Source organism: Cololabis saira, chromosome 11 (genome assembly GCF_033807715.1).
Source record: "Cololabis saira isolate AMF1-May2022 chromosome 11, fColSai1.1, whole genome shotgun sequence".
Taxonomy (NCBI): Eukaryota; Metazoa; Chordata; class Actinopteri; order Beloniformes; family Belonidae; genus Cololabis; species Cololabis saira.
Genome location: NC_084597.1, coordinates 32,208,622 through 32,222,600, shown reverse-complemented (window position 1 = coordinate 32,222,600; position 13,979 = coordinate 32,208,622). Strand labels below are relative to the sequence as shown.

The following is a 13,979-nucleotide window of genomic DNA, read 5'->3' as shown; positions in this document are numbered from 1 at the left end:
TTTGTCTGTGTATCATACGCTACTCAGAATTGAAAGCCAAAGAGAAGAAATATGTTCTTAACATTTACTTGAACATATTTCAAGTCTGAGCAAATATGAAAAGGCAAGCCATAAAAGTCATAAAAGCTGAAAGTTGAGCTGCTGCGTTCTGAACCAATTGCAGACGTCGCAGAGAAGATAAATCTGAAGCAGTGCATTAAATTAGTCTTAACGCGTGACAACAAAAGCCAATTTGAAGCAAAAAGGTTCTCCCTAACAGGTACGACCTAATCCACTTCAAAATTGTACATGGTACCTTTGATACCAACCTGCTTAAAAGGCATGCAAGGTAGGGATTTTTTTATTCCTCCTAATACCTGTGCTGATCAATGAGCAGCGAGAGCGTGCTGCCAATCTGCAAGTGATTCGCATTCATAAAAGAATGCACGTGATTCACATGCAAATCTACTCACAGATTTATTGACTTCAAAAGGCTCACTGTTAGTATATTTGAATATTTCCAATAATCATTTAACATTTATTTGTTTGTTTTCTTTTTTTGTTTGTTTATTATAGAAATCAGATAGCGACATTATTATTATAAATAATATTGAAACGTTATTTCGTAAATTGTGATATTTTTATCTTTTATGTCCAGGAAACCAAAAATTGTCAAACAAGTCTCCCTTTCAGTCTCCCTGAGTGGTAGACTGAAAAATAATGAATATTATAAAATCACTTTTGCCCCTCTTAAAAGATGTATTACATATAGAACTGGGTTTCAAGGTATAGTAAATGATTACCAGTATCCAAAATTGCATTTAAAGAAATAAAATCCATCAAAACATGCCTTTGTGCCTCTGAACAAGTCAAGCCACAGATGGAGGGACACAGGAAGAGAGAGACTTCTCATGTGGTTGGCAATTGAATCTTAAAAGTGCAAATACGCTCAAATAAGGTGTCAATGGAAAACTATGGATGCTGGCTTTATTTTGGAAATTGTATCAGTATAATCTTACAATGCAAACTGGACTTAGAAACAATCTGTCAATGATTAGACGAAACTGCCAGCTAATTAGGAATTGTGCAACAGCAGAAGAACTGGTATTGTGCACCTGAAACTAAGGCTCAACTTAAATGTTGTGACCTTTGTCAAATAAAAAAAAAGGAAATTCTTGTTGAGCAAACATTCTTCATTGAATTGCCAGAAGCCTTTGTCAGTTGTTGATGTTGATTCCTTGGTGTTTAGTGCTTATAGGCCTACCCATGGTAGTGGGGGAAAAGTGGACCTGACTACCCAGGGCCCGAGTAGGCAGTGAGGCCTATGAAAATCCTGATATATCTATTTTTTTGTGATGTTTTTATTTCGAATGAATTGAGCCGTCCAATTAATTAGTGTCATAATTTATCTCAAATATATTGAAAAACCAACTGAGATAATGAACTTTATGTCACAGTCCTCCCAATATATTGGACATTCTGGAAACCCCCTCTTAGGGGCGCAAAATGGTTTAGTCCACCTGACAGCGACCGGTGACAAGTGAATTGCTGCCTAAATGTGAGTTGCTTACCTGGAGTTTAAAGTAAGTTAGACTTTTGGTTCAGTGTTTGTGCCATTGTCTACTAACACAGCAGAGCTGCAAGTGAACCTCCATGCTGAGACAACCCCCTGTTTGAGCCTGAGAGTCAGTGATCAAAGCCACACTGCGCTGTCTGTCGAGCTTAAGCATGAAACAATAAAGCGATGTGGGACATCAAATTAACCAGCAACTCCCGCGCTACATTGCTATATAAGTCATATTTATATGCTCCAAACACAACTCAAAAGCCTCAGAAAATAGGTCAGTTTTTTAATAATGATCCACCTAGTAATATTTCAATATCAACATGTACAGGGCCTACCAATATCACTAGGAATATATTAATTGGGTAATAAAGCTATTTATTATTTTTATCTGGTAAAAAGCAGTGCAGCACGTGCTTAAAAGCTAATGTCAATGCAAAATAAATCCATGATGTTACCAAAAACCACTGAATAATCAATTAAAATAACTGTGATTTCAATATCCATCAAAAATAATTGTGATTATGATTTTTGCATACATTTTTGCCAGAGAAAGAGACAGAGAGAGGTCAATTCAGGTGATGAATGAAGGAACCTCTCATCAATATAATCTGATCTGATTGTAGTTTAAAACCCTCTGTATGCTTTTTGTAAAAAAAAAAAAAAAAAAAATACCCCCTTTTTTTCTTTTTTTCGCTCACATGTTTCATGCACTGCATGGATAGGTGCCCACTGACATTGAGAGTGTACAGGGCCCAGATTTGATGCTAAGTGCCTGCTAATACCTGTCTCCTCACAGGCTGAACCACAAGACATTGTTCGCTTTCCAGCTTAGCATGTGCAACCACTTAAATGCAGACGTTATGCAAAAAACAGCTGACCCAAACATGGGCCGGAAGGCTGTTTAAAACATTTTCTCTCTTCCAAACTGTATGGAAGTGAGGTAGAAAAAAAAAAGGAAATGTGGTGGAAAATAACTTTATACAGAAAAAATACTTTGCAAACAAACTAAGAGAAGTGTGTAATGAGCAGGAGAGGAAAGGAGACAGGAAAGTTGATAAGAGAAACAAGACAAGCATTTTACACCATGCTCAAAGAACTTAAAGGAAAGAAATGAGAGAGTACAAATCTGAGTGCCGAAAACAGTAAAATGCAGAGAGCAGCTGAAGTATTTGAGGTTTCAATCAAACAATAATAAATCATACAAGTCTCATAATAAATCATAGACCAGAGTGTTTACACTTCACTGGCCTGCCTGTCTAAACTAAGTGTCTGTGGTTGAATAAGACATGCTCTTTCAACACTGGCATCCTTCTCACTCACACAGTAATACACCTACATGAAGTGGTTCAGCCTGTACAACCACAGTCCAAGAAGGAGGACAGTGATAACCAGCAGTGGCATGATCAGACCTCGATGCTGCTCAATGAACTATACTGTCTTCTGATGACATGAGCAGAAAAAAACATCCTGTGAAGCCATTCATGCTGAATCTCGGCAAAAAAAGTGTAAACCTTTCAACTACATATTAAGCTATAGCAGTTATAAGCATATCGGTGCATTTTTGTCTTATTTTTTCCTGTAATAATAAAACAAATAATAAAAATCGTTTTTTTTTATGAAGTTCTGATATGTAAAGCCTTAGAAATTAAAAAAGGCATGTTTCTGTTTAACAATACTGCAGAATTTGTATGGCCATAACTCTGGGACTAACATCTAACATGCTTTTAACTTATTTAGCAGCTCTGGTATGACACTGTCTCCAGGCTAAATTGGATTAACCACCTAATAATCAGTAACAACCACATGACTGATGAAAATGGGCCGAGGTCGGCTGTTCTCAGGGAATTTAGCACTAACTTGGAATTGGAACTGAAGAGGAACGCAATGCAAATAACAATGGACCTGTTACCAGAGAGATTTGTCATTCTGAATTGTAATCTAGCTCTTTCTGCCATCATTCATATTAACACTTAGGGGAACAAGCAATTGTGTCAGTACCTGGACTTTCCTTAAGTTTATGAGTAATTTTCAGTTAATTTTATGTACACTCATTCATTTTCATACTTTGGAGCTCACTATCTGTTTAAATGCTGATCCCAGAGGCAATAAAGTAGACAAAGATGACAAACACCAGCAAATCATAGCAGCCACAAAGAGATGAAACTCTATTATGATTTTAATGGTCAGTTTAACAGTCCTAACTGCTGGACAGAGACAAAATCCTTGAAATACTGTAAGTCTTTGAACTGCTTTGTGAATTGTTCGATATCTACATTTTTTTCACCGGGTCAAAAAAAAAGATGATGTTTCTAATCAAGTGAAAATATAAAAGGCGGTAAAATTCAAACAAATAACAGGCAATACTGTAAGCCAATTCAATGACAAAGATAGTCAAATCGTGACTGTTTCGCTTTTCAGTACAAAATTTGAGGGACAGTACCTCTATATAAACAGCTTTAGCATGGTTCAGAAGTACTACATGCCAACTTTATTTTCTCCACAAGCAGAAAATGATTAAATAAAAATTCCTTTTGACAAAATGCAAATGAGAAATCTTCTTCCCTTTACGGGAGCGGTATGTGTGAAACTTGTTGCTCCCAGTTCCCCAGAAATTATGGAAAGGCCTGAATAATAACTTAGTGTTTTTCAAAGCTTTCGTTTGGTCCATTAGACCATGGACATGGAAATGTTTATAGTCAAATGTGCAGCAAGATGTTTCACATAACAACATAACTGAATAAAAACTAGGTAAACTGAAAACCAGGGCTGCCAACTTCATGCAATGAGCATGAAACACACACATTTGACTGTCTTCATACGCTCTCATGCCACATCTCCAATTTCTCAGGCTGAAAAAAAAAACTATAGTTCATCTATCTGAGTTACCCATTGCATTGCGCCAAACACCAATTGCAACTCATCACCTGTTATGCTACGCATGGCTAAGTGTTCCCATACTGTAAACACTCCCCTACAGTAGGTGGAGCAGCTAATGATGCTGTACTCGCCGGCAGCTGATGAAGTGGACTACCAACAATTTAGCAGACGAGGAGAAGGTGTCCGAGGTGTTGAAGAACAGTGCCTAATATGTCAGGTTTGTAAATCATTCAGACAAAACTTAAGGAACTTAAGACTTCACTAGCTTTAAAACAAACAAACGCAAAAAAACAGTTGAAATACTGTTCAAATATCTGCTTACTGTTTAAGTAAATTATTTTTTGTATCTGTGTATTTGCTGTTAAGGTTTATTTTTTCTGCTAAACCCAGTGGTGTGAAAATGCCTTGAATGAAGAATGGATTGATTATCATTTTTGCAATACCTAATGCTATTCAGAATGCAAAGTACGTGATAGGCACGTAGGCAGTCGTATAGTCAATTTTATATTGGATTTATTTATACAGGAGTGTTGGGAGGCTAACATGTGGGCTCTCTTGGTGACCCCTGTCAGCACTCGATGTAATGATTGGGTTTTGTTTTGTTGTAGGTTTGTGTCTGTTTGCTGTTCTCCTGCAGGTATGTGAGTGACAGGGGCTGTGGCTTCTCCACTCTGCAGACGAGGCACACTTGACTCCACTCAAGAATCATCTCCTCCATAATAACCTGGTCTTCACTCCACTACTCTGCCAGATAATTCCGTCATGTTCGAGTTAACGGTGTGCAGTACTCGAGTTGTAAAAAAAAATCAGGGGGGATGGTGGATTTTATCATATGGGGACAGATAATTTGTGCTGATTACAAATAATATAATATATTACAAATAATAGCACTGACCAAAACACCTGCAGAAATAATGACATAGCAGCAGTTAAATGCAGCTTTCTGTTAGCTTTAAATATACACTGGGCTTACATCAAGTACATCAAAACACAACAATTAAAAAACAGTTTTCTGAACTTATCAATATGTCTGTCCTACACAGGATAAGTAAAATGGATCACTGCAAAAACTCAAAATAAGAATATTTGTCCTATTTCTAGTTAAAATGTCTCATTTTAGTAAAAAAAATCTTATTACACTTAAAACAAGACTCATCACTGGAAAAAACAACAATTATCACCTGTTTCAAGTAGATTTTCACTTGAAATAAGTAGAAAAATCTGCCAGTGGAACAAGATTTTTTTGCTTGTAATAAGAAGATAAATCTTGTCCCACTGGCAGATTTTTCTACTATTTCAAGTGAAAATTTACTTGAAACAGGTGAAAATTGTCAAATAAGTTATTTTTCTGGTGTTATTTTTCTGGTGATGACTCTAAATGTTGAAATAGCAGGAAAACCACATTCATTGATGAAATGACATAAGGGATGGAAAGGGGGGATGGCAGTTTTACAGGGGGGATGATTTGGACCGTTTTTATTTCAGGGGGGATGCCATCCCCCCTCATCCCCCCTCAACTCGAGTACTGACGGTGTGCCTCCTGTCACTTCAAGTTTCCCTCGCTGGAGTTTCCTGGCTGATTAACTGGATTACTTTCTGGCCAGCCAGCTCCCTGCCCTCACTGCCTGCTCGCCTCTTGTATTTTGTTTGGAAACATTAAAGCTATGTTTGAACTCTTTGAAATCAAGTTTCAGCCTGTTTTTTGGGGTTCAACTAACTAAAAACCTAATAAATAATACACTACAGTAATCTAGTCTAGAAGTTACAAATGCATGAATATGTTTTTCAGCATCACTCTGGGAGAGTTACTTTGCAATTTAACCTTCAGTATTAACTATATAACAGATCAAAGATACGTAAATACATTATTCTGATCATTTTTGTATGTGTGCCTTCAAAAAGACACTGAAATAGAGGAAAGATGGAAGATAAGTGTTTGTTCCTTAGAAAGAAAACAGCAACTGAAGCACAGAAGAATAAAAGCCCACAGTATTCTTAGACGGCTGGAGCTCCATAACAAAGTAATACGACAGGATTCCTAGAACATTTTGACTTTCCAGTTTCCTGGCGGCTGTAATCTGATTGGGCCTGGTCTTTGTCGGAGACAGATTTTAAGAGAGGACATCAGAATGGAGTTAAAACTGTTTGCTTTGCTATTTCCTGCTCAGACACGGACTGAAATTCCCCGGGAATGTGCGCAGACACAAAGGAAACATATATTAGACATTAAATCACTACGAATGGTAAAAATCAATCAAAAGTAGTGAAAGGTACACAAAAAAGAAGGACCGGATGAGACGGATGTATGCACACACCTCGGCTTCTCTCACATTCCCGCTCTTGCAGATGTTTTGTGGGGATTTGTCATCTACGTGTGCAACTGTGTGTTTGCACTTGTGAATGCGTGCAAGCTTGATGTTGTTTCTCTTTAGCAATGAAGTGCTTGATTTAAAGTTAAACAGTCCATACACAAGAAGGCCCCCTCCTTTATCATCCTCACAACTCCAAGTAGCCAAGAGCACAAACACAGCCTTCGACTAAATCCCCTCTCCCAACCGAGCTCCTACTGTGAAAAAAAGTAATATAGTCTTAATATATATACTGTATATATATGATTTAAATGAAAAGAGAGAAACATAAGAAAAAAGACTCAAAATATATTTTGAGTCACCTAAAATCCTTAGTTTTTTATCATCTCAAAGGAATTTAAATAAAGAAAACAAACAAAAAAAACAATTTGATTTTGCTTTTGAGGTAGCAAGCAATTCAAAAGAAAGTGTAAAATCATAAAAGGTGGTCAAGAAAGATTTATTATTCGTTTACTTCATAAGTAACGAATAATTATTGCAAGACTTTTTGATGTAGTCTCATTACTTTAGATGCCTGATCCCACAGTGCTGCACTGTATAAATTCAAGTATATACTGAAAGTAAAGCCGTAATAAAACATGATAACATTTTTAGTTCCAGTCACTATTCAACTTTCAGCCTACAGTACGTGTCATCTTGCTGGTGCTGGTTTGTAGTTACTACATGCTGCACATTGTTGCTCCTGTTGCTCTTGATTTATCTCTTTATTCACTCTCCCAGTTCCTACTATAGTGTATGCATAGTACACGCATCTGTTAAGGAAATTCAAAAACTATGTATAAAACATATAACTTGTATGCAAAAATGTGAATCACAGCCTTAAAACATTATGTCTTTATGTTTTTGACGATTTATGTAAATTAGATGGATTAACAAGCAAATAACGACAAAGTCAACAAGCCTTACTATAACCTGTACAATCTATGAACTCAGGAGGATGATGCAGATCCATCTCAGAAGGAAGAGACACATTATCTTTGATTCCTGACTGAGGTTTTGATTTCTTTTAACGGAGGACAGAAAGACACCCACATGCAGATGCTCACTGTAACAAATCCATTTACACATACCTACTCACACATGCACTTGCTGTTTTTCACAATAAAATTAAGGTGCAGAGATATTTGTCATCAGACTAAAGATAATCAACGTAAGCAATGTATTTTTGGCTCCTTGGCTACATGGCCAATGAAAAATTAACAAGAAGCTTCTGCAAATGTGCCTGTGCTTTTGTTGTGTGTGTACCTTAGTGCCATGGAAGTCCCATTCCCTGATGCGGCTGAGCAGGGTCTTGGGATGTGTCCATGGAAGCTCCCGTGACGTGCATACCGTTCATTCCCACAGCAGAGAATCACCAGAAAGGCCCTTCGAAAGGCCCGATTCAGGAAGGCGTAGAGGAAGGGGTTCAACCCTGAGTTAATGTACCCAAGCCACAGCCAGGCTGTCCAGAGCTGCCAGGGCACTGAGTAGTGGATAAAAGGGTCCACCACATTGGTAATGAAAAACGGCGCCCAGCACAGGCAGAAACATCCCATAATAATAGCCAGAGTCTTGGCCGCCTTAGTCTCAACACGCATGCGGCTGTTTCCTAAGGGAGCCGGCTCCGAGGAGGACGAGCCCATCGCTGTCCTCAGGCGGTACTGTTCAAGCGGATCTGAGGAAGTGGGGGTCCTCACGGTGACGACTGGATCTGTTCCCGAGATGGGAGCAGAACCGGCGCGCTGAAGCGTCTCTATTTGCCGCACGTGGGTCATGGCGGTGACATAGATGCGCTGATAGGCCAGAATCATGAGGGCCAACGGGACATAGAAGGCCACTGCAGAGCAGATGAGGGCATAGGGCCGGTTGACCAGAAAAATACAGCTTGTTTCATTGGAGTCTCTGATCATGGTTTGCCTCTGTTCAATCTGCAAAAACAAGGAAACACCAAATAAAAACAACAAGAATGTGATATGCTATGTTTGGAAAGGATTAGCTTAGTTTAAAATAAACACAGAAGAGACTTACATTAAATATCTGTCCTGCTTCCAGCCTTTATTCAAAGACAGCCCAAAAAAAGAGGCAATATGCTAAATACCCTAATAATAAACTGCTTTGTGATATCCTGTTCTACTAAAAGAGGTTTAGTCTGTCCGGCCAATTGCCCCTTAACTTTGTCCTGAATTTTAACAATGAGTAAGTCAGAATAAATTAAATCTGCAGGTGGACAAGCCCCTGAAGCCCAAAGAAGAGGTTTTATCTCATCCTCCTGTGAAGCAGTTGGGCTTGGGTGCAGCGTTGGAGAAAATTGGTGATTTTGGGCCAAGACAGAAGACAGAAAGACAGACAGAAAATTTGAAGAAACATTTCAAACTAACCAAAAAATGTCATCAAAATGTCATAACAATTTTTGTGGGTGAGATAGTTAGAAAAAACAACAACAAAAAAACAGAATATCCCATCTTTGAATGCTGCATTACAGAAAAACTGAGTAAACATTTCATTAAGTCTGGAAGTATAAATTAATCTGCTGCCGTCTGCCTCTGGGAGTCCTTCTGAAGATTTCGAGGTAGCTCTGAAATAACCTCACACCAAAACACATCCATCCACCAAAAAAAAAGAAATCTTTCTGAAGTGAAAGCCTGAGAGCCTGCACAGGAACTGGAATTGGTGTGTGATCACTGCATTACTGTCTTATTGTTCAAGGGATTGGAAATGTTATGAGAAACATAGAAAATTAAACCAGACAGGTTAATTCTGTTTTTCCTTCATGGAGCAAACACATTTGTCTTTATGTATTTGAAGGAGATATCTGAACTCTTCTTTATGTTTTGGGAAACAAAAATAATACTTTAGGGTTTTGCAGGGTTGTAGGACAGTTTTTAATAGCAATAATAATGCAAGCAGTATTTTTATGCGTCATTATTGTGTCTTCTGTTAAATCCTTCCATGGTTTCTGAATTTAGTTACTGAGCACTTACAATGTCCTCAATCCCAATGGCATTCCAGCTTTGCATGATGGGTAGAAAGGAGATGAGTGTGGGTATGAGCCAGCAGCCACTGAGCATGACTGCCACTCTCATTGGGGTCATCTTGTGTCTGTAGACCAGTGGCTGGCAGCAGATAGCATAATACCTGGAATTATACAGACACAGACTTGCACACATACTCCACAGTGTATCAAAAAGCTGGGTAATGTACAGTAGTCAATATACTCTTCTTTTATTTATGTATCATTAGTTTGATTTATTTCATGCAACATATTTTGAAAAAAAACATATAAATAATATGGCTTATGGTTTCAGCATCACATACAAACCTGTCCAATGCGATGCAGCAGAGGTGCAGAATGGACGCTGTGGTCAACAAGACATCCAGAGAAGTTCGCACCAGGCAGAAAATCTCTCCATAACGCCACTGGCCAGTTGTTAGCTCAATCGCAGCGAAGGGCATCACGAGCAGTGCAACCAATAAGTCAGCAAATGCCAGCGACACAATGAAGAAGTTGGTCTTTTTCCTTCTGAGATGAGGAAAGAAAAGAATTTCTGTCAACCAAAAAAATTGTGATTAAACACTGGTTCAGTGAAGTATTTTCAGGTGTCTTTTATCTTACACAAATCATTACCTAGCCTTGTAGCTATCAAACTTTGCAAAACATGAAGCTTCACTTTTGTATAGATAACAGCTGAGGTACTGATGTGATGATTGGAGGATTTTACTGAATGTGTGTTCAAAAAAACATGCTTAAATTTAAAAACAACATTTAAGATGCACTGCCTAAAATGCTGCAGTTCTGTTTTATCTTTCACTTGAATTTGGGGAAATTGCAATGTCTCTGGTGCTAACACACTGTCTGTGATTAAAGAGCTCTTGATCAAGAAGCTCTTGGTTTGATACAAAGTAAAAAGAAAAATTGTGTTTTATTTGATCTATTTATTTCTTTATTTGTGATTCTCAGAAACACAGATTTCAGTGTTTTAAACTTAGAAATGGACACAAAAATCTGGTGTTCAAGATTTCACTAAATGCATTTGGTAATACGCCATACATTCATATATTCCAAATACAATTTTAATAACTGGTGATTTTAACCTGCACATTGATGACAACAGGGATTATCATGCAAATTATTTTTTAAATCTTCTTAACAGTGTGGATTTTAAACAAAACATCACACAGCCTACTCACAACAGAGGACACACCGTAGATTTGATCATAACCTATGGCCTGTCAACTGGTGTTTCCTCTGTTGTTGACCTGGCTGTGTCAGACCACTATTGTGTGTTTTTTAATGTCACCAGTTTTATCCAACGGGAAGACCCAGTGAGAATTATGAGGAAACGGTGTATAACTTCTGAAGTGGCTGCAAATTTAACTGACATTTTACATCACACCCCTGTGCATTTTTTACCCGCATTGTGGGATTTTATTGTTGATTATTTTAACAGCAAACTGAAGTAAGCTATTGATGCTGCAGCTCCATTTAAAACTAAAAAATTAAAAGATAGAACTATACCACCAGAAATGAGAGGATCAAAAAATTGAAAAAGACCTGCAGGAAAGCAGAAAGAAAATGGAGTAAAACAAAATTAACCATTAACTTGGATATTTTTAAGGAACAACTAAACATTTGCAGCAACGCAGTAAAACAGGCAAGAGCCCTCCATCACACAAAACAAAAATAATCCTAATTCCGTTTTAAAACAATCAATCTTTTAATAAACACAGATTTTAACAAGTCTTCCATACCAGCATCTGATACTGCATGCAAGGACTTTGCATACCACTTCAGAAATAAGATCAATGCTATTAGATCCAGCCTTTTATCCCAACAAAATGTTGAGTTTAACAGATCTGAAGTGTTGCTTCTACCTGAGGAACACTGGAGAGTTTTGTCCTGGTTGATGCAAAGATGCTTGGTTGAGTTTTCTCTCAACTGAACCCAACAACCTGCCTTTTAGATCCCATTCCCACATCACAATTTTATGTTTTCTTTGAGTATGAGCTTTTAAACATAGTAAATTGCTCTCTTCAGACAGGCGTTTTCCCTGCTGCCTTTAAAAGGCCCTTTCTGAAGAGCAATTTAGATAACAACATCCTTGATAACTACCGACCTGTATCCAACTTACCATTCTTAAGTAAAATCATAGAAAAAAATGTTATCCAATTAAATACATTTTTAAATAAATACAATATTTTTGACATCAGTCTGGTTTTAGGACAAACCCCAGTACACAGACAGTCCTTTTAAAGATTTTTAATGATCTCAGATGCAATATGGATTCAAAGAAGCTTTCAATCCTGGTGCTACTGGATCTAAGCGCAGCTTTTGATACAATAGATCAACTTATTTTATTAAATAGACTTACAAGTCTGGTGGGTGTCTCTGCCTCTGTTTTAGAATGCTTTTACTCCCATCTCACTGACTGACGGTATGAATACATGCTCCTCAAGATTCCATAAAGTCATTTATGGGGTTCCCCAATGATTAATTTTAAAACAGTATTTCAACTTTACAACTACTACAGAATTCAGCCACATGTGTGCGGATGAGGATCAGAGGCAGGGACCACATTAAACCAGTTTTAAATCACCGCACTGGCTCCCTGTGCGCTCCAGGATTTATTTTATTTGTTTATAAATGTCTTAATGGTCTTGGGCCTTCTTATTTATCTGACCTGCTTTTAAATTATGAGCATTTGCAGACCCTGAGGTCCTCTGGTACCAGCCTTTTAATTGTTCCTAAAGTTAGAACAAAAACCTATGGCGAGACCTCGTTCCGCTATTACGGTCGTCATCTGTGGAACAGCCGACCAGAAAACCTCAGGGAGACTGTTTACATTTTTATAAAGAGGTTCAAGATCTTCCTTTTTAGTTTAGCTTATAGCTGAATTTTGTTTATTTTATTAGTGTGGTTCAGTTTATTGTTATCTAGTTATCTTTTATCATTTTAACTACTTATTTTTCAATTATTATATTATGTACTTATTCTTTTATATTACAGTAAACTTTTTTTTCATTTTGTTCTTAGGTTTATTTTAATGTTGTTTTTACTTTTTCATATGTTAAATCCAGTGCTTTTTCATCATTGGGATCTTCCACACCGGGGACTTTGCCTACTTGCCCTGTGGGGTCGTTGCCGGGGCGATCGCCCTGTTAGGGGTCGCTGGAGAGTCCTGCCCTGCAGCCTTGGCTGTGGTGTGGACGCCGGCCAGCCCTGATCTGGGCAGTTACACCATCGTGATGCCCAATTGGTCATTGGTGGGGTGGCTTCTGGTGTGGATCGATCCCCAAGATATCCTTCCTCACCTCAGCGTCAAGCCAGGTATTTATTTATTTATTTATTTAGGTATGTATATATAAATAAAGTTTGATTTGATACCTGACTTGTAGCCTGATCTTCAGCTCTCTTTAAGAATCAATCTGCTATGCTACCTTATATGAAATTTAGAGAAAGATGATGATGTTCAGGCTTATGAGTGATTGGAGTCTATCCCAGTAATCATCCAGTCAAAGGCACTCAAATTCATGGACCTGGTAGATCAGAAAACAGCTTTGTTTATGTTTAAAGCCAACCAATCTGGAATACAGCTGCGAAAAGTAGGTGCATTTCTGTCTGTGGCGTGAGGTTATGGAATGCATTACCGGACGAATTAAAATATAGCAAAAATGTGTTGAATTTTAAAAAAACGTATAAAGACATGATAATGGATAAGTACAGACTTGTTCCCGGGTAATGGAATGATGGCATAAAGAAAGGAAACAAAAGGATAGTAACATTGAGTATTATTTTTATAATAATTTAATTAATCCTTTTTTTAGCATATGTGTGTGCAGATACATGCATGTATGTAAGTGTATGCATGTGTAGTGTACATATGTATGTGGATATGCAATGTGCTTGTATATATGTATGTATGTACATGTATGGATATATGTGTAGGTACGTATGAACGTACGTAAGTAGATAGGTATGCATGTAAATGTGCATATGTTTTTTGTTGTTGTTAGCTATTATTCATTTGTTGTATTTATTTATATTTATATGTAAGAAGGGGGGGCATTGATAAGCCGAGGCTTCAGCCCTGCCCCTTTGGTTGTGACCTAAGTGTTCATGCTTGGTGGTGACCAATACATTTTTTTCATTCATTCATTCATTCATTCAGTGAGAAACAGGTTACACCCAGGAAAGGTCACGAGTCCATCAT

The 13,979-nt window shown here is 37.7% G+C and overlaps 1 protein-coding gene across 1 annotated transcript in view; it reads right to left on the bottom strand.

Annotated features, from left to right (window-relative positions):
* Positions 1-13,979, bottom strand: part of si:dkey-247m21.3 (5-hydroxytryptamine receptor 4) — a 74,064-nt gene that overhangs the window by 21,769 nt on the left and 38,316 nt on the right. Inside the window, exons 4-6 of the mRNA XM_061733443.1 lie at positions 10,091-10,291; positions 9,753-9,906; positions 8,038-8,699 (exon numbers count right to left, since the gene is read on the bottom strand). Of these exons, the coding sequence (XP_061589427.1) occupies positions 8,038-8,699; positions 9,753-9,906; positions 10,091-10,291 (1,017 nt within the window). The remainder of the gene's footprint in view (positions 1-8,037; positions 8,700-9,752; positions 9,907-10,090; positions 10,292-13,979) is intronic.